This window comes from Bufo bufo, chromosome 3, assembly GCF_905171765.1.
Source record: "Bufo bufo chromosome 3, aBufBuf1.1, whole genome shotgun sequence".
Lineage (NCBI taxonomy): Eukaryota > Metazoa > Chordata > Amphibia > Anura > Bufonidae > Bufo > Bufo bufo.
The window spans coordinates 567,336,207-567,363,476 of NC_053391.1; the positions used below are offsets into that span (position 1 = coordinate 567,336,207).

The 27,270-nt window shown below is 44.2% G+C and overlaps 1 protein-coding gene across 1 annotated transcript in view; it reads right to left on the bottom strand.

Annotated features, from left to right (window-relative positions):
• Positions 1 to 27,270, bottom strand: part of GLS2 (glutaminase 2) — a 109,852-nt gene that overhangs the window by 57,020 nt on the left and 25,562 nt on the right. Inside the window, exons 2-6 of the mRNA XM_040425616.1 lie at positions 25,889 to 25,985; positions 23,258 to 23,379; positions 13,661 to 13,790; positions 10,852 to 10,931; positions 9,298 to 9,461 (exon numbers count right to left, since the gene is read on the bottom strand). Of these exons, the coding sequence (XP_040281550.1) occupies positions 9,298 to 9,461; positions 10,852 to 10,931; positions 13,661 to 13,790; positions 23,258 to 23,379; positions 25,889 to 25,985 (593 nt within the window). The remainder of the gene's footprint in view (positions 1 to 9,297; positions 9,462 to 10,851; positions 10,932 to 13,660; positions 13,791 to 23,257; positions 23,380 to 25,888; positions 25,986 to 27,270) is intronic.

The following is a 27,270-nucleotide window of genomic DNA, read 5'->3' on the forward strand; positions in this document are numbered from 1 at the left end:
TATTCGAATTGCGAATTTTTTTCTCGAATATCGCAATTTCGAGATTTCGCGAATATTTAGAATATCGTTCTATATATTCGCGAAATCGAATATTCGTTTTTTTTCTTTTTTTTTTTTATTATATTTTTTTCTTTCCCACTTCCCTAAAGTTGTTCTTACCTGTCCTTTGGATTCCTGGCTTCCTGGCTGCTCCAGTCAGTGGCGTTTTCAACTTACTGCTATATTCCATATTAGCTAAATTACAATCTAATACATATGTGTATTTTACGAAATTTCGCAATAGTCGCAATTGCGATGCGAGTAATATAACACGAAATATTCGCATGAAGATTTCAACTTAGCACTGCTATACTCCATATTCTAGCCTAATATGGAATATAGCAGTGCTAACTTAGCACAGCTATATTCCATATTAGGCTAGAATATGGAGTATAGCAGTGCTAAGTTGAAATCTTCATGCGAATATTTCGTGTTATATTACTCGCATCGCAATTTCGACTTTTTCAAATGTTCTTAATATTGCTCTAACTTCGTCTTTTAGAAATTTCGTAATATTGCTCTAACTTCGTCTCTTAGAATATTACGAATATTCTAAAAGACGAAGTTAGAGCAATATTACGAAATTTCGTAAAATACACATATAGATTGTAATTTAGCTAATATAGTGCTATAATCCCTTTTTTTTCCTGTAATTTTTTTTTGCCTCTTCTGAACTTAAGTTTTGTAAAATATGTACACTATTAAAAATTATTACTATAGCAGTATATTAGCTTAAATACAATCTATGTGTATTTTACGAAATTTTGTAATATTGCTCTAACTTCGTCTTTTAGAATATTACGAATATTATAAAAGACGAAGTTAGAGCAATATTAAGAACATTTGCAAAAGTCGAAATTGCGATGCGAGTAATATAACACGAAATAGTCGCATGAAGATTTCAACTTAGCACTGCTATACTCCATATTCTAGCCTAATATGGAATATAGCAGTGCTAACTTAGCACAGCTATATTCCATATTAGGCTAGAATATGGAGTATAGCAGTGCTAAGTTGAAATCTTCATGCGACTATTTCGTGTTATATTACTCGCATCGCAATTTCGACTTTTGCAAATGTTCTTAATATTGCTCTAACTTCATCTTTTAGAATATTCGTAATATTCTAAGAGACGAAGTTAGAGCAATATTACGAAATTTCGTAAAATACACATATTAGCCTAGCCATAGTCATTAGCATAGGAACGTTGCCTTATACTATCAAGATAAATTTTCGCAATATGCGAAAAAATAATTTCGCGATAATTGGAATAATTGCGAATATTCGATTTCGACGAATATAACACGAATATTCATGCGAATATTCGCGAAATATCGCGAAATTGAATATGGCACCTCCCGCTCATCACTAATATATAGATGGTTGGAGACTTCATCGGCTTGATTAACTCCTTCTAACCCCTTGGAGAGCTTCTTTTTTATTTGCACTGGACTGATTTATAGATTCTCAATTGGTGCAGCCTCGAACTAGATCTCTCCGGAACTTTGATGGTTCGACTAACTCCTTCTAACCCCTTGAATTAATCAGTGACTAACCATTCCTAACCCTCTCCCTCACGGTATTATGCTGTACCTCCCCGGCTGATTTAACCATCGTGAACTTTTGGTATTTTTTTGTCTTCTCGTCTGGATATATATAGACCAAGGAATTGCCTTCGGTGGTGTCCTATTTTAATATTTGGAAACACATTAACTACTTGTTAACTAGATGTTGGCTGGACTTTTTTTTTTTTTTTTTACTTCTCTAATAATAATAATAATAATAATAATAGCAGGACTAAGGCCTAAGGCGCAGTGTATGGCCTTGTTTAATTGGACTAACTGTTGATAATATATTAATTGTTGATAATATACTAACACTATATGTGGGGGATTGGGATAATTACAGTCTGGAGATTAGGGTTAGGATGTCTCTGTGGCACTTGTGGTCTGCTGGGGGCATCCTCCATTGTATGCATTTTTTGCTGGGGATCGCCCTTAACAACAGACCACAAGCGCAGTATCTGCTCCCCCGACCATAAATGCACTGCATTTGGGGTTAAGTATTACCTGCCTTTTGAGACCACGTATTTTTGTAATTTAAATCGTATATTTACATTTGGAGGTGCACCTGTGAGGCCTGCAACATATCAGCCAGCCATGGGTGGGACTCTAAGCCTCCTCCCATTGTATGTGTGGTTAGTCACACTGTAGGGAGCTGTGCTGTGAGTCGGACCTTACACTGCTGTAATTTGCCCACTGGCTCCTGGTACTGCCCATACGGTACAGGTAGGTTTAGCGTTAGGTCCCTTGCCACTTGAGAAACCTTGGCGTGGTGCGCGGGCTCAGGTATGTCCTTAATATAAGGATATACTGGCTAAAGTCTCATTTTTAACATCAGTGTGAGGGTTAGTCAGATGTTACTGTTTGCATCCACCACAGTGGTGCACCTAATCTTGTAACTATTTTTTTTTTAAATTACTTTTATTCTTTAAATTTTCAAAATAACTAAAATGGAAAAGGGCCTGAAGCCAAACTTTGGGCACCCTGCATGATTAGTATCTAGTAGAACAGCTTGTAAATGCTTTTCATAGCCAGCCAAGAGTTTTTCAATTCTTGTTTGAGGGATTTTCATCCATTCTTCCTTGCAAAAGTCTTCCAGTTCTGTGAGATTCCTGGGCGGTCTGCTCTTTTGAGGTCTATCTACAGATTTTTAATAATGTTCAGATCAGGGGACTATGAGGGCTATGATAAAACCTTTGGCTTGTGCCTTTTGAGGTAGTCTATTGTGGATTTTGAGGTGTGTTTAGGATCATTATCCATTTGTAGAAGCAACACAACCCCAAAGCATGATTGATCCACCCCCATTCTGATTGGTTGGAGAGAAAAAAATTCACAAAATTCTGTGCCCTTTTTACCTCCAAACATACCTTTGCTCATTGTGGCCAAAGGGTTCTATTTTAACCTTGTTGGTCCACAGGACTTGTTTCCAAAATGCATCAGACTTGTTTAGATGTTCTTTACAAACTTCTGAAGCTGAATTTTGTGGGGAGGATGCAGAAGAGGTTTCCTTCTGATGACTCTTCCATGAAGACCATATTTGTGCAGGAGTCGCTGAATAGTAGAACTGTGTACCACATTTTCAGAATCTGCTAAATCTTTCTGAAGGTATTTTGCAGTTGAGCAGGGGGATCTGATTTCTAGCAATCCTATGAGCAGCTATCTCTGAAATTTTTCTTGGTCTTCCAGACCTTCTCTTGACCTCCACTGTTCCTGTTAACTGCCATTTTTTATTTACATTTGGAACTGAGGAAATGGCAACCTAAAAACACTATGTTATCATCTTATAGCCTTCACTTGCTTTGTGGGCCTCAACAGTTTTCATTTTCAGAAAACTCATGATTCTCTATTTTTTGTCACGGTTTCCCCCCCAAATTTTTTTTATAACAGCGATCAAAAAGTTGAACAAAAATGGTACCAATAAAAACTACAGTGCATTCCGCAAATAAACAAGCCCAGGTCTGTAGACCAAAATATAAAAAGTTACGGCTGTCAGAAAATGTTTTTTTTAAAGTTTTTTTTTTTTTTTTTTAAGTAATAAAACAAAATGAAAAACTATACAAGTTTGGTATCACCATAATTGTATTGAGCTGCAGAATAAGGATGTCATGTTATTTTTAGAACACAGTGAATGCAGTGATGTCAAAACCACAAAAACCTTGGCGGAATTGGGCGCCGTTCCGGGGCCATTCCACATCACGGATGCAGACCCATTCACTTCAATGGGTCCGCAAATACGGAGATGCGGAATGGAAGCACGGAACGGAACCCTACTGGAGCACTACGGAGTGCTTCCGTGGGGTTTCGTCCCGTACTTCTGTTCCGCAAAAAGATAGAACATGTCCTATCTTTTTGCGGAACGTCCGGATCGCGGACCCATTAAAGTGAATGGGTCCGTGATCTGCTGCGGCTGCCCCACGGACGGTGTTCGTGCATTGCGGGTCGCAGCACGGCCACGGTGCGCACACGTTCGTGTGCAGGAGGCCTAACCTGTAGGTTTGTCATTCTAACGCTTTAGCAATGACTAAATGTGTTGGCAAAAGAACAGGAGAAAGAAGATGGGATGAGCGTCAAATGTACAGGGGGAGGGTGGTAGTATGGAGTAGGAGAAATGTGTTGGAGAAAGGTGGGTTGGCAAAATCCTCTACAGAAAGGAGAGAATATCGTGCCAGAAGTCGTAGGGGTCCTGCTTTGATTTTTGCCATTTTTTAACTATTCACATCTATAGGCAGATAAAAGCTATGGGGATATGTAGACAAGTTACGGTACACGTCTCCCCGTGTGAAAGTGTGAGCCAGTTACATAAAGTAGAATAGCTCTATTGTGAGTCAGCAGAGGTATTTTCCTGTTAGGTCATTCTCCAGCATTAGGAACTGGAAATGTCTTGTCGTTGTGAATGAGCCATAAACAGTAAAAATCTGAACTCACTGACTCACACTGAGCCGGTTTTGGTCAGGAAAAGTTATCAGTCCACCAGCACCCTGAGGGTGCGGTCACATCTGCAGGTTTTGTTCTTTTTTTTTTTTTTTTTTTCTTTCATGTAGTTTTCGAAGCGAAGATAAGGAGTGGATCATAAACAGCAGAAAGTATAACCAAGGATATGACTTCTCTGAATCCACTACTTTGACTTTAAAAACTGTATCAAAAAGTCTGAACAAAACCTGCACATGTGGCAGCACCCTGAGGTTGATGTCCCACATAGCGGCTGCTGCACGAATGAGATGCAGCTGAAATGGGGCTACTACTAATGTGGCCAGAAGCCACTGATCTGCAAGGAATGCGGACAAAGGAATTGTTAACTTTTGCTGTCTGTTAACTGTGCATTTTTTAGGCAAACTCATGTGACCATTAACCCCTTAGTGACCACCCATACACCTTTTTATGGCGGTTACTAAGGGGCCGTGAAAAGGCGACGTCCCAGTCTAAGCGCAGTGCAGGGCCTCGTCTCTCACATGAGAACTGCACTCCTGCTCTAACAGCCCGGATCGGCACCTCTGCCTGTTTGACCCCTTACATACGGCAGGCAATGGAACCCGCCGCATGTAAGCAGTGACAGAGGGAGCGGACTCCCTCTGTCTCCCATCGGCACCAGGCAAATAAGATTGTGGGGTGCCGATGTGTGTATAGGCTAGTTGGGACCTGGTGTAGGCCCCATGGCCGCCTTTAGGCCCCTTTCAGCACGGGCGAGTATTCCGCGCGGATGCGATGCGTGAGTTGAACGCATTGCACCCGCACTGAATACCGACCCATTCATTTCTATGGGGCTGTTCACATGAGCGGTGATTTTCACGCATCACTTGTGCGTTGCGTGAAAATCGCAGCATGCTCTATATTCTGCGTTTTTCACGCAACGCAGGCCCCATAGAAGTGAATAGGGTTGCGTGAAAATCGCAAGCAAGTGCGGATGCGGTGCGATTTTCACGCACGGATGCTAGGAGACAATCGGGATGGAGACCCGATCATTATTATTTTCCCTTATAACATGGTTATAAGGGAAAATAATAGCATTCTGAATACAGAATGCATAGTAAAATGGTGCTGGAGGGGTTAAAAAAATAAAATAAAAATTTAACTCGCCTTAATCCACTTGATCGCGCAGCCCGGCATCTCCTTCTGTCTCCTTTGCTGAACAGGACCTGTGGTGACGTCACTCTGGTCATCACATGATCTTTTACCATGGTGATGGATCATGTGATGACCGGAGTGACGTCACCACAGGTCCTATTCAGCAAAGGAGACAGAAGAGATGCCGGGCTGCGCGATCAAGTGGACTAAGGTGAGTTAAATTTTATTTTATTTTTTTTTTAACCCCTCCAGCACCATTTTACTATGCATTCTGTATTCAGAATGCTATTATATTCCCTTATAACCATGTTATAAGGGAAAATAATACAATCTACAGAACACTGATCCCAAGCCCGAACTTCTGTGAAGAAGTTCGGGTACCAAACACACGCGATTTTTCTCACGTGAGTGCAAAACGCATTACAATGTTTCGCACTTGCGCGGAAAAATCGCGGGTGTTCCCGTAACGCACCCGCACATTTTCCCGCAACACCCGTCTGAAAGAGGCCTAAGTGTTCCCCGGCAGGCTGCGCCTCTCTGGCGCTCTGGTCAATGTCAGTATAGGACATTAAAATGCAATGCACTATTGTGGGACTATTAAGTGGTAAAAAAAAAAACAAAAAAAACAAAAAACACACATTTATTACATTTAAAAAAAAAAATCTAATAAAAAAAGCTTTTCAATAAAAAAAAATTGCACAAATTAAAATCTCCCCTACATTTGGCATCGCTGCATCTATAACAATCCGCACTACACAAATATCATGTAAATTATCCCCTACAGTGAACTCCGTAAAAAAATAAAATAAAATTGTCAATTTAGTTGCCACTGAAAAAAATAACAAGCAATCAAAAAGTGTTTTATTTACCCCAAAATGATACCAGTGAAAAATACAAGTCGTCCATACAACAACAACTCCATAGAAAGAAAAATAAAGTTATGGGATGAGGCAATGCAAAAAGATTTTCTTCTTTAAAAAAAAAAGGTTTTATTGCACAAAAATACTAAAATGTAAAACAAAAGCCTATATGTATTTGGTATTGCTGTAATTATACTGACTCAGAGAATAAAGATATTAGGTTATTAATGAAAAATTTATAATTTAAAAACTCAGTGGCAGTATTGCTGTTTTTTCACATCTCCCTCCCAGAAAGAGTTAAATGTTATTCAGAAAGTTATGTGTACCCCAAAATGGCACCATAAAAAATTACTTGTCCCGCAAAAAACCAAGCCCTCATACAGCTACATAGACAGAAAAATAGAATAAATAAAAAGTTATAGTTTTTGGAAGGCGACAATGAAAAAAGAAAGAAAATGATTATTTTTACCTTATAATTACAGATGTCTAATATTTCTCCTAAGCTACTATTTGTGCAAGCTCACATGTCAAATACATCACTGACGCAAGATTTTGCATTTCAAAACTTCAGTAAGGGCCCACAGAGAGGCCTGTGTTACAGGTCTGTACAAGCTTCAAGTACAAAGCCATATACAGCAACCATAGAAGTCCCTGGGGCCACACTGTAGAATAGCTCGGTCTGTATGCCTCAGATTATTTTTTTTTCTGTGGGATTCATTTGCAATCTACAAGAGAATAAATGGAGGCCTTTTCCATGAAAAGTTGTAATACAAGACAGAAACATTTCTCTGTAATACACGGCCATACCATGAGCATGAGACCTTAAAGAAAATATGTGTCCCCAATTTCTTTTCTACCAGTTAAAACCATATAGTAAGTAGCACATCTCCTTTTTTCTAATCTTTTTATTTTACGATTGTACATGTTTTTATTCTATTTTCTGAACATGAATATGGGGGCGGCCATCTTGCCTGTGCTGTTCTTAACAACATTTAGAAAGCATTAAGAAAAGTTGCTTTATGGCAGCCCCATGGGCCATAGGTAGGAGGGAATCCTATTGACTTCTATGGTAGAGTTTTCTAGACATGCTCTGTGATCTGTGCAGAGGTCATTGTACAAGGAAAGAATAGATAAAACTTGATAATCATCTACTGTGAATGGTGGATCATGTCTTATCTATAATATCATCACAGGCAGGATTAGAATGACAGATAACCAGGTAACTGCATTAAAATGAAAGTTAAACTGTACAGACCAAGAAGTGGTGCCTATCATAAGGCTTAGTAGCCAGTAGGAAAACTGCAGGATTTTATGTTTTTTTATTAACTATAGATATTGACATAGAAAATTAAAAATAATAACCAAAAATTCTTTAAAAATATAAAAACATGATTTAAACAATAGGTTATTTTCTGATGCCACATTTCCTTAAAAAAATTTTTTTTACCTAGATGTCCTACAGAAATGTCTAGTTGAAAACAATAGACGGTGGCAAATCTTCTAAAAATCAGAAGGTAGATACAGTAAAAAATTAAACACGTAGCCAGATATATAATAAAATTAAATAGCTTTAAACAAACCTTCAGTTCCTCAATAAAAAATCTACCTAATTGGGCCCACTGAGTTCAGTGGGCCCCATCTGCAGAACAGTAGCTGAACTCTGAAGATATGGGCCAGAAAACTCCAGCCTGGTTCCAGTAAGTATGCAGTATATTGTTTTTGGTGCTAGTGTTGTTTTTTTTCTATTTCAGGTGCAGATCGATACTGTACTTCAGGCGGACTACCTTGGATGAAGATTTGACCGATTTAATAAAAGGGGTTACTGAAGTTGTTTGGGACAGTTTGATTTCAAGATTATTCATCCGTTTGAGAATGTGTTTGGTGCAACTCTACCTTTACTGTAAGCTCACAGACTGATCTTCTCATATAAGATCAGGAAAAAAAATGTCCTTTGTGAGAGGACAGGAAGTGACACTATGAGCATGTTGATGGCCGCAGAGTAAGGGCACACCAGGAAATTCACACAGTGGGCGGTGAGAAGTTGCCAATGTCACCACCCACTGTGTAGGGCTGAACGAAGAAGAAAACATGACTGCCACAAGAAGAACTGTAAGACAACGCTTCAGGGAGCAGGTGACCAAAAATCAAAGAGCACGAATGTGGGGAACATTTAAAGAAAACCTATCAAGTTGAACATGGTGTCTGAGATGAAGGCATCATGTTATAGAGCAGGAGGAACTGAGCAGATTGGTATACTGTATAGGTTTTCCATTTATATCTATATTTATAATGAGCTTTAAAGTGAAGTAGGCATCCTTTCAGTGATTGACAGCCTTCCCTCTATGACTGTGTATATACAGCTAGGACCACCTCATTGACTTCAAAGCCCAGAATAAGGAGGGATTTAAACTTATAAATTACAAGTTTTACTGAATCTTTTCCCTCAAGACTATATAACAACCTGCGCAGCTCCTCCTGCTCTAAAACATGCTGCCTGCACATTAATTCTCATTTCATAGTGATAGGTTCCCTTTAAAAATGGTCTTGGAGGGTCAAAAAATTAATTAATTAGACCTAAAATGTCAGTGTACGCACCTTACAAGATCTCATCAGAAATGAATTTTACATGATTGAGAAACAAAACTCAGTAATGCAACAGGAGCTGCATTGAAAAAAATAGAAGCATGTTACATTTCCTTTTATATGTGATTTATATTTGCAGAATACATATTCTGTAAACTGATCATGAGTTCCATGTAAAGCAGACCTCTTACCTTGGTGGTTCAGTGAGAGTTTGTTAAAGCGAAGGCCACTAGGCTCCTTGCCCACAAACTGATGGACATAATCTGTTCCCAGGTCATTCACAGCGATGGCATACTTCAGTGGCTTCACACATGATTGCAAGCATAAGGGGACATCTGTGTCTCCTAGTGAGTACCTTAAAACAGAAACACTATTTAAAACTGATGCACTATTGAAGGGTACATATACTAGGAATCTAGGATAGCCATGATCACCTTTACACCAGTTTGACATGGCCATTTGACAGGCAGCATAGCATAGCATAGCGTGCTGTGGTATTCTTTATGAATCCTGGTTAGAAATGAGAGAACGGATTCCAAAATTGGAAAATTCAAGCCAAATTTTCTAAAAAGTTCTGATGGTAAGAAATCCCAATGTGAATCGATTCAGGGGAAGAGACAGGATGGCACCCGCATGTGAAACTCACTGAAGTGCATGAGCCCTAAGAGTAGTGTCTGAAACACCAGTCTTCGTTATTCTACCCAATGTACAAGTCATGCAGTAAAAAATGCTGGACTCCAAGCAATATGTTTTAACATGACTGCTTTCAAAAATCTGGACAAATTGGGGTACTATGACATTATGGTCATTTGGGGTTTGGAGTTCTAAAACAATACCTTAAACAGATTACAATGAAACTATGTCACATGTAAGGGTGCGGACATACGGTCAAGTTTCTGCATGCAGTTTTGGAAGCCAAAATCAGGAGTGGATCATAAAAAGAAAGTATAGGACAGATACGACTTCTCATTTTATTAATTCATTACTGGTTTCGGCTTCCAAAACGGCATCTTGAAACCTGACCGCATGGCCGTACCCTGCGTGAAATCCCCAAGGGAATGTGCCACGGCTGCATTATCTATATAGCTCCCACTTATGTACACTAATAACGCACAACAAAGGTACACTTGCAAAATGGATCACATAAAAGATATCAATGTGTCAAAATTGAAAAGCCCAAAAAACAAAATCTAAAGTACGGTAAACACATCAGGTCTTTAAAAAAAAAAAAAAAAAAAAGGATGAAAACACCAAAAAGTCATTACATCAACAAGTCCAAGAAAAGTTGGTGGAACCTCACATACAATGGGCCCTGGTTCCACACAACTTTTTCTTTGGTATTTGTAATGACTTTATTTTTTTATGTTTACGCACTTGCACTTTATCTACACTGAGCTGCTGTGGGTTTTGTGGTGCAGATATGTGAAGGGTTTTCTTATGATCATTTTGCTATTGGACACCCATCATGGTGCTTATGGATTTTAGTCGTTTTTAATACATTGGCTGATTGTGTCATGAATTTTGTAGCCCTAATAAAATAAAATAAATCACGTTTTTAAACATTATCTTTTCGGTGTGCTCTATTTTGCATGTGTACCTTTGCTGTGAGTTAATACTGTACGGTTTTACACATGGGAAGCATCCTATTGTTGAGGTTTGATATCTGTATCCTATTCCTACTTATTACATGTTACTTCGTGGATGCCAATAGGAGTGATAATATAGCATTTCATTTCTGTTCTCACCTCTGTCCATCCACTGTGCAGAGAGACACTCCCCAGTGGTCAGGGCTCATTTTGGCAAGTTGTGGAATATAGTTTGCCACCTAAAAAAAAAAAACTGAATTAAAGAAGTTCAGCAATAGTACAAGAGTCGTGCCTGGAAGGAGGCACAGTAGTAGCTAACTGAAGTTGAGGAGCTACAGTTACAGAGGCATAGATGCAAATTCTTCAGTGGTAAGCTCCAACCCTAATAATTATGACCACACCTCCACCATCAAACATGGTTATAACCAAAAGGCAAAATTATGTACTATTACACGGTGGTTTTATACTTCTACCTTCTACTAGTATAGCAGGGTTTATACAAATCCTCCTACAATACAACATATTTGTCTCCTTGGTTCTGCGCTGTTCTGTACTTCATTACCAGGAGGTAACATCTCTGCGACCAAGATCGGTCATTGTGCTGGACCTTCACATATCAGGGTGACACCATCAGATGCTGAAAAGGTGGCTTTGGACCTCTTGGGGGAGATTTATCAAAACTGGTGTAAAGGAAGACTAGTAAATGGGCCATTTTACACGAGCTGGTGATCTGGACGAAAAACTTTTTGTTCCCAATTATTTCCCCATGTGAATATGCTGCAGATCACACAACAAACAATCACTTTTCACATTGCATCAAAAATCATGTCAGCAGCAGCACATCACTCCATGTAAACAGGGATGGGCTGCCGGCAATATGGAAACCGAATGGGGAATGAGCGATCAAAGCAACGATCAGTGTTACATTGCACTCCATTCAGTGCACACTGGGCAGGGTAAAAAACAGGCACCCATCAACTTGTATACCGCTGTACTATAACAAGATATGTATTGGCACATTTACATGAGGGCCCATTTACGTGGTTTGATTGGTTGGAAACAAACCATTTGCTCCTGATCATTGACAGTTCGTTCAGCTGTATTTACATACAGCAATCACACCCTCTGTATGGGGATGAGCGATTGTAATTGTGATCATTCATCCCCATTGTCAGCAGCACATCCCTGTTTACGCAGGGCTCCATGCTGCTCACAAATGATGTTTCTATGTGCTGCATAAGCAGCGGATCACCTACCAAACAAGCATTTTGTTGGGTGATCATTTGGCAGATGATTGATGGCACATATACATAGGCCACAATTATTGGGAAATCAGTATGAGCAATTATGGAAACCATCATTCTCAATAACTGGCCTGACCCTCAGACCATGTAAAAGGGGCGTAATCACAAATGAGAAGACCTCCTATATAGATAGGTAATCCATGGTCAGTTTGCTGCTGCTGTGAGAGAAAATCATCAATCTACTTACTATAAAAAATACATAAATTATTCACATATAGGCCATTAATATGCATCACAAATGTTGATGGAAGTGTCTCTTCAAGTGTGCGGTGTTCCACAAACGTGTCGGGAATCCTTATCATTTGTTATACTGAACTACAAATACTGTAAGATAACAGGACCTTAAAATGTGAGGATTGTTTATCGTGGTTCGCTTTCATATCAAGAGAAGTATGTAATCTTAGCTGCTGATAACCATGTTTGGTAGCATGTAACCTAGAGGTAAGGGCAGGCGATTGTCGGGAGGGGAACGTTCCTTCCCAGCAATCGCTTGCTTGTCTATTACATGTAGCGATCTCCTCCACAGTATGGGGAGGAGTGATCATTATGCCATTGCTCGTTCCCATACTGACTGGATTGCCTGATGAACGGGGCGGCAGTATTACACTGCCAGATCATCGCTAACGAGGGTTACCAGGAATGCTAGTTAGCGATGATCTGGCAGACAATCTGCAAGTGTAATACAGCCCTAAATGTTATTTGTAGGTGGAAGCAATAACTTTTTACCATTTCTCATGTCTCTGAAGATTGGTCCAAAGAATAATACTTCTGTTAAAAGTAATAACTCCTTAATGACCAAACCACTTTTTTTGTCTTTTTCGTCATCGCATTCCAAGAGTACAACTTTACGCAGCTTGTTGTTGTAAAAAGACAGCAATTCTCCAATTCATCTTTGTATTATTGCATATTTTTACCTTTACTGTTCAGGTCAGTACAATTACTGCAATACCAAGTATGTATTAGTTTTTTCTTTATGTTTTACAACTTTTGCTTAAAAAAAAATAATAATAAAAAAACTTTAAAAAGTTTGTTTTTGGTTCTCCATAGTTTGGAAAAATTTTCATTTTTCCTATCGAAAAATATATGAGGGCTTCTTTTTCGCTGGGTGCATTGACTATTGCTCTCACTTTGAGGTAGATATGATTTTTGATTATCTTTTATTACTTTTTTTTGTAGGCATGATGAACAGAAACAGTGATTCTGGAATTGTTTTCTACCTGGGTGTGGGGGTTTAATCATTGTGATAACTTAAGAGTTCAGGTCATTATGGACATGGTGATGACAATTATGTGTACATTTTTAATTTACTTTTTGACATAAAGAAAGCAATTTTAATAAATAAATGTTTTATGTGTTTTTTTGCTCATCATTGCAGTATCTAGGAGGTCAAATGGTCAGGATTGGAGGCATTTCTGATCATGGCTATTTCAGTGGGATCCAGGCTGTCAGTTATAGCTGGGCTCCCACAGTGATCATGCAGACACAGCTCCTTCGTCCACAGATCTCCATGTGGAAATTAGGCAACTGACCACATTCCCGATGTACAAGTATGTAAAAATGCGGGAAGGAGTTAATACTGCTGATTTACAGCTTTTATCTAGTACAGATTTAAGTTGCTGTAATACTCATTCTTGACACCTTTTACAGTTGTAACAAGCGCTCACCTCCCCTTCCTTTATGCCGCGGGTGGTCTCATACAGCCGTTTAATCTGTAGTGTGAACTTCTCAAAGTCTGGAATAACAAGCTTCTTACACATAACCTGGGTCAGGAGAACAATGTTACTCTGAACACACCTGGAGAAGACACAGAGGACACATATTTTAGAAACATGTACCGATTGTTCATACACAATTTGTACATTGATATTTTTGTAAACCCTAAAGATGTGCAAAAATTGAGAAAAAATAATAATAATCTAAAGCTGACCATACAGTACATATCATGGCAGAGGTGGTATCTTAAGACAAAAGTACCTGCAGAAATGTCCAGGTCACAGGTGTGTATAGGGCTCCATGCTTCCGTCAGAGCCATGGTCCTTCTATATGGATCTGTGTTACAGAGATATTTTCCCTTAGAAGCAATGCTCCAAGGGGAGAATGGCTATGTAATGTACAATAGAGTGCAGGGGTCTCACAGAGCGCTGAATCTGCTCTAATCCAGCTCTGTACAAACCATAATGTGCAATCTGTATGAGCGCTTATGAATGCGGTCTCCTATTCAGCATGGAGTGGAGCCCTATTTTCCACACTTCCTATTGCCACTTATTAAAGGGATGGTATTCAAGGGAATAGAAGAAAATAGTTCCAGCACTTGAAATAAAACTCAGTTGCACTTTATTTCTTCTTGTAGCATATAACTCACATGGACACAAACCTTCACCCCAGCATGGTTGGTGCGTTTCGAACACAGGTGTGTTCTTAGGGTACTTTCACACTTGCGGCAGAGGATTCTGGCAGGCAGTTCTGTCGGCAATCCGGACGCAAATGGATGGCATTTGTCAGACGAATACGGATACAGATCCGGATGCGGATACGTCTGACAAATGCATTGAAATACCGAATCCGTCTCTCCAGTGTCACCTGGAAAAACGGATCCGGTATTTTTTTTCCCCACAGATTTAAAAGGTATGTGCATGTGCGGACTGGAAGAACATATCCGTCAATGCGGCACTAATACATTTCAATAGAAATTAATGCCAGATCCGGCAAGTGTTCAGGATTTTTGGCCGGAGAGAAAAATACAGCATGCTGCGGTATTTTCTCCGGCCAAAAAACGTAAGAGGGACTGAACTGATGCATCCGGAACGGAATGCTCTCCATTCAGAATGCATTAGGAGGGGCTCAGTTTTTTTCCAGTATTGAGCCCGTAGGATGGAACTCAATACCGGAAAATAAAAATTCCATTATATGTGGTCAATAGAGTATTAAAACGTTTTATTATTTTAATTTTGATAATGTAAACTAAGGAAATTAATTGTACAATTTTTCCTTTTTATTTCATTCACATTGTGTGTTTTTGTATGTTGTGGACCTAATTTTTGGTTGGGATTATATATGGGTTGCTACCTCACAGTATGAAATGTTGCATTTGATTTAATTTTATATGTGGATTCTATTTATGTGTGGCAAGTTAATGAGCATTCCTTAGCAAGAGGTTTGTATATCCCCACCCCTGACCTGATTGGGGGTGTGAAGCGTATTTAAAGGCCAGGAAGGATATTCTCATTAGGTTACGACTAAGAACACACCTGTGTTCGAAACGCGTCAACCATGCTGGGGTGAAGGTTTGTGTCCATGTGAGTTATATGCTACAAGAAGAAATAAAGTGCAACTGAGTTTTATTTCAAGTGCTGGAACTATTTTCTTCTACTCTCTACAAGAGCGATTTGCTTGGCTCGTTCCGTGCACAGGGCTGTGGATTGTGAGGCGAGCTGGATTCTCTTTAATGGACTTTATTCAAGGGGATGTCTGATCACAGGCCACCCCATTCATACTGGATCCGGATCCCTAAAGCCTGGGCAAAATGACAGCTAGATGGTGGCTGTCACAGAGACATGGAAGCCATTCAGATGATTAAGAGCTGCTCTGACCACTAAAGACCATGACAAATTGTGTAGTATGAACAATAAGATTGTGTTCACATGTAGCAGATTTGTTGCAGAAATTTCTGCGACTGACCCATTCATCTGAATGAAGCTTGCAGAAATCCATGTGTTTTCTGCCAAAATAACCCCATTTAGATGAATGGAACTGATTTCCAGTAGCAGATATTTCTGCCACAAATCTGTGCATGTAAATATTTTAATGATGAGAAATGATCTTCATTAACTTTTTGAACAATTCTTAAAGGGCTTCTGTCACCCCCCATTTAGCAATTTTCAGTATCGGACATTAGCTATTTGCTAATGTCAGTTGAGTCCATATATATCACTCTTACCTCTCTCTGTGCTGTAATTTTTTTTTTTTTATCGTACTTTTATAATATGCTAATTACTTCACTACCAGCAACTTGGGCGGTTACTTGCTGGTAGCCGCCGCATCCTCGGACTATAAACACGCCCCCTCCTCCACTTGATAGACAGGGCCAGCGAGCGCTCTCCTCCTCCCGTTGACCCTGTCTGCCCATGAAATCGCGCGCCTGCACTGTACCGGTCCTCATTCGGCGCAGGCGCTTTGAGAGAAGGACGCTTTTCCGGGTGTAGGCTGACGTCATCAGCGCAGGCGCACTGAGGAAGGAGCGGGCAAGCGAGCGTCCTTCTCTCAGAGCGCCTGTGCCGAATGAGGACCGGTACAGTGCAGGCGCGGGATTTCATGGGCAGACAAGGTCAACGGGAGGAGGAGAGCGCTCGCTGGCCCTGTCTATCAAGTGGAGGAGGGGGTGTGTTTATAGTCAGAGGATGCGGCGGCTACCAGCAAGTAACCGCCCAAGTTGCTGGTAGTGAAGTAATTAGCATATTATAAAAGTACGATTTTTAAAGAAATTACAGCACAGAGGTAAGAGTGATATATATGGACTCAACTGACATTAGCAAATAGCTAATGTCCGATACTGAAAGCTGCTAAATGGGGGGTGACAGAAGCCCTTTAAATTTCTCGATTTCATAATATTGATTGCTCTGACTCCAAGCACACTGCGATCAGTTGTTGGAAGGGGCCACAACGCTCATGCGAGTGCTTTCTTGTCTTCAGTGTTTACCTTTGCGCTGTCTACATTGTAGCGGCAGTGCAGTGCAATTACAGCTTCCGCTCCCATTGAAGTCAATGGAACGAACAAACGTAATTCCGCTACAATGTAGAGAGCGTGAAGGTAAACAATTAAAGGGAGCCTGTCACCAGGATTTTGTGTATAGAGCTGAGGACATGGGCTGCTAGATGGCCACTAGCACATCCGCAATACCCAGTCGCCATAGCTCTGTGTGCTTTTATTGTGTAAAAAAGGAGACTTTTGTATTACTTACCAGTAAAGTCTCTTTCTCGCTCTTCCTTGGGGGACACAGGAAACCATGGTATAGCTCTGCTCCCTAGGAGGCGTGACACTAAGTGAAAGCTGTAAGCCCCTCCTCCATCAGCTATACCCTTCAGCCTGGAGAGAGAGACTGCCAGTTGCGTGTCCAAGTAGTGAAAGATAACCACCAACCGGAAAAAAGAACTGTCAAGCCCCAACGGGGCAACCAAGCCGGAACCACAACTGTAAACCCAAATGAAGGGCGGGTGCTGTGTCCCCCAAGGAAGAGCGAGAAAGAGACTTTACTGGTAAGTAATACAAAAGTCTCCTTTTCTCGCCCATATTCCTTGGGGGACACAGGAAACCATGGGACGTTCCAGAGCAGTCCCAGAAGGGAGGGACCAGAACAAACTAGACCAACACCAGAGGCATCAATCAACTGCCGCCTGCAACACCAGACGGCCTAAAGCAGCGTCAGCCGACGCATGAGTATGCACCCTGTAGAACTTGGTGAAGGTGTGCAAGGAGGACCAAGTGGCCGCCTTGCAAATCTGCTCCGTAGAAGCCCGATTCCTCTGAGCCCAGGAAGCCCCGACCGCTCTAGTGGAGTGAGCGGTAACACCAAGGGGCGGAACCTTGCCCTTGGCGAGATAAGCCTCAGTAACAGCCATCTTGACAAAACGGGCGATAGCAACTTTGGACGCCGCCATCCCTCTGTGCGACCCCTCCGGAACCACAAAGAGCGAGTCAGTACGCCTGAAAGAGCTGGTTACCTCCAGGTAAACCTTGAGCGCCCTGAGAACGTCCAGGCGATGAAGCTTCCTCTCCCGAGGGTGGGAAGGGGAAGGACACAAAGAGGGGAGAACGATGTCCTCGTTCAGATGAAAGACGGAGACCACCTTAGGAAGGAAGGAAGGGACCGGACGAAGAACCACCTTGTCCTGGTGGAACACTAGGAAAGGTTCCAGACAGGAGAGTGCAGCCAATTCGGACACCCTCCGAAGAGAGGTGACGGCTACAAGGAAAATAACCTTGCAGGACAGAAGTCGCAAGGAAACCGTCCGCAGAGGCTCGAAAGGAGAAGCCTGGAGCGCTGAGCCACGCCCTGAAGGAAGGTCTTGACAGGACCAAGGGGGGCCAGTGGGCGCTGAAACAAAATGGACAGCGCAGACACCTGACCCTTCAAAGAACTAAGACCCAGACCTTGGGCAAGTCCGCTCTGCAGGAAGGACAAAACGGTGGGGAGAGAAAAGCGGAGCGGAGGAATCCCCAGATCGGCACAGAACCCCAAATAGGTCCTCCAGGTCCTATAATAGATCCTAGAAGAGGACAGCTTACGGGCGCGGATCATGGTGCGGACGACGTCCGCAGAAAAACCCCTACGTGTCAGGACGGTGGTCTCAACAACCACGCCGTCAAACGTAGGGACCTTAAACGCGGGTGGAAGATCGGTCCCTGAGAGAGAAGATCTTCCCTGGCGGGCAGCGGCCATGAGGTCCACGTCCGGTATGCCCCAACGAAGGCAAATGGCCTCGAACACCTCCGGGTGAAGAGACCACTCGCCGGGGTCGACGGTGGTGCGACTGAGGAAGTCCGCCGCCCAATTGTCCACCCCTGGAATAAAAATTGCAGATAGAGCCGGGACGTGGGCTTCCGCCCAACGGAGAATGCTGGTGACCTCCCGCATCGCTGCGAGTGCCCCCCCTGGTGGTTTATGTACGCCACGGCCGTGGCGTTGTCCGATTGCACACGAACTGGATGACCCTTCAGCAGATGAGTCCAGTGTCGCAGAGACAGAAGGGCCGCTCTCAGCTCCAGGACATTGATCGAGAGTTTGGACTCCGATGGAGACCAAATGCCCTGGACGGATCGGGGAGGAAACACGCCTCCCCAGCCCAAGAGACTGGCATCGGTTGTAACCACCAACCAGTTGAGCGGCAGAAAGGACCTGCCCAGAAGAGGGGACTGTAACCACCAGCGGAGAGATGACCGCACCGGAGGCGATAGATGGAAGGGATGATCCAGAGACTCCGGCGATTTGTCCCAGGAGGAGAGGATCGCCCGTTGGAGAGGGCGGGAGTGAAACTGCGCAAATGGGATCGCCTCGAAGCAGGCAACCATCTGCCCCAAGACCCGCATGCAGAAGCGGAAGGACGGCCGACGGTGGAGAAGGAGACCCTGAATCGCCCGACGGAGGGTCAGTCGTTTTTCCGAGGGAAGACGTACCTCCGCCGCTCCCGTGTCTAAAAGCATTCCCAGGAAGACCAGTTGTCTGGAGGGGGGAAGGGAGGACTTGGGGAAGTTGATGACCCAACCGAACCTCGCCAGGGTCTCTAGGGTGAGATCCACGCTGGCAACCGCTTGAGAAAGGGACGGAGCTTTGATGAGGATATCGTCCAAGTACGGTAGCAGAAAAACACCCCTGGAGCGGAGTAAGGCCAAAACCGGGGCCAGGACCTTGGTGAACACCCGGGGGGCTGTTGCCAGCCCAAAGGGAAGGGCGACAAATTGGAAGTGAAGGTCCCCCACGGCGAATCGGAGGAAGCGATGGTGACACCGGGCTACCGGAACATGGAGGTAGGCATCCTGTATATCGATGGAAGACATGAAATCTCCCCGCTCCAGGGAAGCCACCGCGGAACGGAGGGACTCCATCCGAAACCGTCGAAGGAGGAGAAAACGGTTGAGCCTTTTGAGGTCCAAAATGGGCCGCACCGAACCTCCCTTCTTGGGAACTACAAAGAGGTTCGAATAGAACCCTTGGAACCTTTCCTCTAGAGGAACGGGGGTAATCACCCCCCTGTCCAGTAAGGCTTGAACAGCCGCGGAGAACGCAGCCGCGCTTTTCGGGTCCCGCGGCGGGCGGGAGCGAAAGAACCGATCTGGAGGGAAGGACGCGAATTCGATTTTGTATCCGGAAGACACAATTTCGAGAGCCCAGGCGTCGGAGACGTGAGCCATCCAGACGTCCCTGAAAAGGAGGAGCCGGTCCCCCACCCGGGTGGGTGGGGGCGCACCTTCAGGCAGAGGACTGCTTTGCTGCGGGTGTGCGGGCAGCCTGCGGCCTGCGCCAGGAGGGCTGCGCCCGAAAAAACGGCTTCCTACGCTTATCCTGGGGAGGGGCCGAAGCGGCAGCTGCGGGGGGAGCCCCAGAGGTCCTGCGGGAGGACCGAAAACGAGACGCACCAGGGCGTCCGCGGGGGGCGCCCCTGGCTTGGGGTTGAGGAAGATGGGTGCTTTTACCACCCGTGGCCTCCGAAATAAGCTCGTCTAGGCGGACCCCGAAAAGGCGGGAACCCGCAAAAGGTAGCCCTGCCAAGGAACGTTTGGAGGCAGCGTCCGCTTTCCAAACCTTCAGCCAGAGTTCTCTCCTGACGGAAACTGCCAGGGCGGAGGAGCGTGCTATAAGGGCTCCCGCATCAATGGAGGCCTCACAAACAAAATTCCCGGCCCGAATAATAAGCTGGGCCAAGGAACGTAGGTCCTGGATGGGGACGTCCGAGTCCAACTCCTGTTCCAGCTGCACACCCCAAGCAGGGATTGCTTTACCTGCCCAGGCAGAGGCAAAAAACCGGTCTGAGGGCAGAACCGGAGGCAGCAAAAATGCCCTTGGAAAGGGTCTCCATGCGACGGTCCTCCGCTGACTGAAGAGAGGACCCGTCGGGAACAGGGATGGCCGTGTTCTTTGACAGACGGGCTACAGGGGGGTCCACCTTGGGTGGGGACGACCAGGTGGCCACGACATCGGCTGGAAAAGGATAGCAAATATCCAGCTTCTTGGGGTTGACAAAACGGGCGTCCGGGCGAGACACCACGGAGGAGAAATCAGAGTGGATTGGAAAGACTTTTGAGGCCTGCCTGGGTCTGATAAAGGAGACGCTAGCTGCGTCAGAGCTAGAGGGGTCATCTTGCACCTTAAAGGTGTCACGAATATCAGAGATGAGTTGACCCATCGCTGAGGCTAGCTTGGACGGCAGGGCCGAGTCCATTTCCAAATCCGAAGCCGCCAATTCACCTTCAGAGGGCGAATCCTTTGGAGAGGAGAGGCCCGTCTGAGTGCGCACGCGTGGCGGGGAGAGGGAGGCATCCGAGGAGGAGGCTCGCTCTACTCTAAAACGCTTCTGAGAGTGCCTAGCTCGGGAAGGGTCACTAAGAGAGGGTGAACCCGCCACAGCGGCGGAAGCGGTGGACCTGGAGGGCGCGACAGTAAGAGTGGCGTCCTGCGGGGTAGGCGGCCTGTCTATTAGGCGGCCCACGACATGGGTGAGGCTTTCCACGGCCTGGGACAGGGATCTAGCCCAGTCAGGCGGGTCAGAGGAAACAGGGAGCGACACAGCGGGCGACTGAGGCTGCGGTGGAGCTCGGCATGCAGGACAGTGCGGATCAGACTGCCCCCGGGGAAAGGGTTCCCTACAAGCGGTACAGGCATGGTACCAAGGCTTGGCGGCTGCAGAAGGGTCTGACATGGTGGAAAAAATGTTGCACTTAAAGTGGGAGACCCCAGGGAAAAAACGGAACGGGGATTACACCCAAGCAGCAGTACTGGTGGCACGGAGGGGGTTAACAGTCCTACCAGACCCGCGGACAGTGCAAGCGGCAGCAGACTGAAGGAGGCTGTGGAGGAGTGGCAGCAGGCACGGAGATGAAGAGCTTCAGGATCGGACGGCAGAGAGGATTCCACGCAGCACTAGAGATGTGGAGCCCGACGAAACAGGAAGTAGCGGAGCGCATGTAGGAAGCTCCGCCCCCCCCCTGCCGAGCTGAAGGAGAAGGCAGAGCCGCGCGCGCGCGGCAAAATGATTTAACCCCCGAGGAAGATGAAGTGCCGGCCAAGATAAAATGGCGCCGTTCGCGCCAAGTAAGCGGCCCCCGCCGCGCCTGGATGTGGCAGACGGCCTCCTGCCCACAGCCGTCCCCCTGATGCCCTGCCGCTAGAGAAGACCGAAGTCCCCCCCAAATGATGCCCGGTAAAGTTGCCGGTCCAGTTATGCCCATGTGGGGGGGGGGGGGGGGGGGGGGTCGATGATGGAAAAACGCTTGCCTTCAAGCGTAGACGTAGCAGCGGTGGGAGGGAGGGAAGGGGAGGCTGGAGCAGCCACTCTCACCATCCGCTGTCTTCACCCTCAATCCATCCAGCAGGGTCGCCCCTTCAGCTACTGGCACCGCAGTGGCAGGAAGCCGGGGGAGGGACTTGGCGTGCGGGCGACCCTTGAGCTGGCGGGACGCAGGGGAGCGAGGCTGCCCTGGTCCACCTTGTCTTCTGTGGGGGAGGCGGCAGTGCGGCATTACCGGCACTGGCGCAACTCAACCCCGGGAGAAACAGAGGGGTCTAGTGCGCCTCTGTTGTCCCTGCAAGTAGAAAAAAAAAAAAAAAAAAAAAGAATTAAAAACAACAAATAACGCAAAAAATAAAAAAATTTTAGGAAAGCAACCCTGCCTAAGCAGGGAGTGTCTTGCCTCCTTGGACACTAAGCAAAAAACTGGCAGTCTCTCTCTCCAGGCTGAAGGGTATAGCTGATGGAGGAGGGGCTTACAGCTTTCACTTAGTGTCACGACTCCTAGGGAGCAGAGCTATACCATGGTTTCCTGTGTCCCCCAAGGAAAATGGGTGAGAAAAAACAATTTGATACATATGCAAATTAACCTGAGATGAGTCCTGTCCCTGACTCATCTCACGTACAGGACTCATCTCAGGTTAATTTGCATATGTATCAAATCGGGTTTTTTACACAATAAAAGCACACAGAGCTATGGGGACTGGGTATTGTGGATGTGCTAGCGGCCATCTAGCAGCCCATGTCCTCAGCTCTATACACAAAATCCAGGTGACAGGTTCCCTTTAAGACGAGAAAGCACCTGCACCAGCATCGCAGCCCTGTCAAGCTGATCAGCGTGGATGCTGGGAGCCAGACCTCCAACAATCTGATATTGATGACCTGTCTTTAGAATAAACCAACAGTATCATGAAACCGAAATACCCCTTTAAGTCTACGGTCACCTTTAGGGACAATTATTGGGGACAAATGTGCATCTTTTATGCAGCACCTAAAATCGTTTGTCGGCAGTTCATTGCCCTACGTAAACAGAAATGTGCTGCTGGCAAACAATGAATCTGTATGGGAATGAACAATCACAGTAGTGATCATTCATCCCAACACAGAGAGGATGATTGTTACATGTAAATTGCAGTTTTAACTAGTAGGCAATGATCATAAACATAGGATTCATTACCAATCATTGCCCTGAGTATCAGCCCGTGTAAACGGACCCTAGCTCTCACCAATGCTTACCCAATATTGTAATGTCATAAGATTACCTTTGAAAGATTTCTAGGTTCATTGACGCTCCCATCATTGATTCCTGTACTGTGTGATGCAGCATGTCCATACAGTCCTTCAGCCTGGGGTCCGTTGCAAGCAGTCCATTTTCATTCAGGGTCTGTAATGATTAACATCAAGTCAGATATTTACGTGGAGTATAAACGGCGGATTAATCGTGGTTCTTTCAGTATCTATATACCTTTTATATTTAGTGGCACAACTGTAACAAGGGTTATTTAATTAAAGGGAATCTGCCACCATGATCCTGGACTATTAAATACAGCAATATATAGGAGTAGTACTGCAGATAGAGTCCAGATCTCCATTATTATTTTGCTACTGCCCCCCGTTCCGCCACTGTCAGCCACTGAAATACACAGTCCAGACTGCTGTGCCAACATCATGGAGATTGGAGAGGACTCATGCATGCATAGCAGTCCGGACAATGGATTTCAGCACAGCTCTGACTACTGATATCAGGGGAACAGGGGGCAGTAGAAAAATAAAAAATAGCAATCTGAACTCCTTATCTGCAGCACTACTCATGTGTTACAGCACATAATAGTCCAAGATCCTGGTGACAGATTCCCTTTTAGTTTATGCTTCTGGTCACTATACATTTATTTGATTTCTCTACTGTAACAGCAAGGATCTGGGCAGCACTGGGATGTGTGAAATTAGAATTGGTTCCTTTATACTTTTAAAGCTGGTCATACATATAAGGCTGGGTTCACATCGTGCTTCTGCCATCCACTTAACAGATCTGTTTAACCCCTTGAAGACATGTGCCACACATGTAAGGTGCATGTCGTCTCTTCAAAGATGGCACCCACTCTTGAGCGGAGTAAGTGTCAGCTACCTGCTGTTTCACACAGCTAACACCCAGAGCCATCTCTGACTACAGACATTTAAGCCCTCAGGTACCATTGTGAATTATGACTATGGCATCAGAAGTAGCATTTCCCAGGCGCGCTGCACTCCCGGCACGCAGTGTGATCATCTGCTTTTCCTCATGCCACCTATCACAGAGGAAGAACTGACTTGATATATACAGTATCACTTTCATGGACAACTCTTATTACACTGACCAGCCTAACAATATAATAAATATGTTTAACACACGTCTTGAAATACACATGGGTTTCGGTGCAAATTGTGCCACAAGCATTCCATGTTTGCGAATGGAGTTTGTGCAACCCCTTTCACATGCACTGCAACATTTTTGTGTGGATTTCAGGCTGCACGGTGGAAGAAGTCTGCCACGGAAATAAGTGGCATGTCATTTATTTCGCACAAGGGCTTATACTTGTATGAATGTGCTGCGGATCTGCTGTAGAGGACGAATCTCAGATTTCTATGCTGCTCCTATATATACCTGGCTGTTTCCTTCAGTGGTTGCCTGACCAGTTGGCCTCTTTGGATTGTTTCACAGATTCACACAATCTCTGGCAGCCGTGACTTCTGCCTGTTTCCTGACTACTTGTATTGCCTGTTCTCTCGGTGCCACGAACCAGCGTCTCTGATTCCCATGGCTCAGGAGCCAATCACACCAGGAATATTCCAAGAGATAGCGGCCTGGTGTCCCATCTGCAGCTTTACTTTATAGGGGTTAAAGGGTGAATACCACTGGACCGCTTGTATAACGCCATTAGGTCTAGCCCAAAGTTAAACCAGTTAGTTGGCACAGTGAAGCTTTGGTACTGGGACTCCACTGTCCACTAGAAGTGTCTATGTTCTCTGATGCGCACACTGCATTTGAAAGGGAAGGATACATGCAGATCAGGCATATATATGGAGAGATCAGATGACAGCTATCTGATGTGTATGGCCAACCTTGGACTATAATACTTGCCACACCCCATTTGGAAAAGTGGAGAGGATGACGTAAAAAGAGGCATATACGAAGGAAAAAAGAAGGAGCCTTATGACCATTGGTTTTGACAGATGACTGGCCTATGATCACCTCAAATTCACTAATGGCCAGTAATGAACATATGCAAAAAAAAGGGGGTTAGTCAGCACCTCCCAGTGCGCAAGTGCACGCTGCCATGGCAAAGACCTAGAAGAAAAAAAGACAATGCAGCAGCACCCTGCAAATCAGATAAAGTACAACAATGCCATAGTCACAAAAATAATGATTACAAAAATAATAATAAAGTGAGATGCTTGGCCAATGCATTTTGTACAAAACCATCTGAGCCCGTCTGCCGAACGTCAAGACGATCTCTGTTAGACCGGTCCTAACACTAAATACTACCTGTTATGCGCCATAATGGCCGCCATAAAAATTCAGGGAGTGTTGGATCCACATGCATGTTGGATCCACTCTGCCTTTTTTCTTTTTTTTTGTGCCATAATGGCCTCCATTACAAGGGATGCAGGTACCAACATGCATGCTGAGCCCACTCTATACCTTTCCTGGTGCTAGACAGCTTCCAATGAATGTAGTGAGAGCAGGCTACAGCTTTATACTGAAAGTAATTAAAATCAGCCTATGGGGCAGACAGGCTAATCAGGAGTGCACGACTCGCTGAACATATAGGTCAAAGTCCCTTGTGAATAAGTCTTCAAGCTCTAGTCCACAGAATTTTTCGGAATTTTGAATGTCTGTATGTTTCTTGACTTACATTAATAAACTTGTTGACTGGAAGCACTTCCTGTCCCTCAGATATTGTGTAGAACAGATGGTTAGTCAGGTGATGTAGCACAGTGCTGCTTGCAGTTCTGAAACAGAGGAGACAAAATCAATTAAACTTATTTGATGTTCCCAATATGCACGCATGCCTCAGTCCTCTTCTACGTCAAGGACACCATACATAATAACGTTTGCGTTTTTCACTCTGAAGTCAATAAAGATTGGGTGGAATTGGAGGTCAATGTCCATTTTACATGATTAGTCACGTGATTTTTGGCACACACTTCAGCGACACAAACACATAAAATGCACTGGAAATAATAACACCTACAAAGATAAAAACATGACTGCAGGCAAACAATGTGTCCTCTCCAGTAAACAATAAAAAGCCAGAAGTAGTAAATCAAGGGTTATCCAGGTTATAAAAGATGGTGGTATTTCCTTTCAAGACAAACTGAAGGAGCTTTGCGAGCACATAATGTTTCGTGTAAACATGCTATTATAGGATTTTGCTGTATATGGGAAGAAGAAGAACGGAAACAACAACATTTCTGCCAATTTTCAATGAGATAATATTGTGCAAAATGTGACATTTTCTGTTCCTATACGGGAGTTGAAGGGGTATTCCAAATTCATGACTGAGATCAGAAAACCTATCGTATGCGGTGGTCAGTGGTGGCTGGAATTACAGAAACAGTTGACCTGGCGGTGCTAGATATTGACATGGAAAATGAAAAACGACATCATCAACAATTCTTTAAAAATAGGTCATTTTCTGATGACACATCAAAGGAATTGTTTAGGCTACAGATATTGATGAACAGCAGAGAGAATGGAGCTCAAAATGCCAATAGATGAATGTTATAAATATTTTATTATGACATAAAAAGACATCAAAATTACATACAAAAGATGCAGTAGGGCAGGGAACAAAAAAGGAGCAGGGAGAGGAAAAAACGGCGCCACCCTTGGAGGGACACTCCGGTCATGGATGATAATGTATAAAATCAGCGGGATAAATGTATGGTAAAATGATAAATTACCCGCAGATAAACAATGACTATAAATGGGAAAGGCAAGTCTGAAAATAACTGCAAAACCCACACTGACATGGACATACACACCCGGCCAGCAGGTAGAAACCCTAGCAAGTAAGTAAACATCCAAATGGAACGGAACCGGGATGTGGAATGGCAGATGTGACTCACCAAAAAACAGACCAGGAGTGGACCAACCAGGATGGCGCTACCCCAAATTGGCGCTACTCCAAATTCATGACTGAGATCAGAAAACCTATCGTATGCGGTGGTCAGTGGTGGCTGGAATTACAGAAACAGTTGACCTGGCGGTGCTAGATATTGACATGGAAAATGA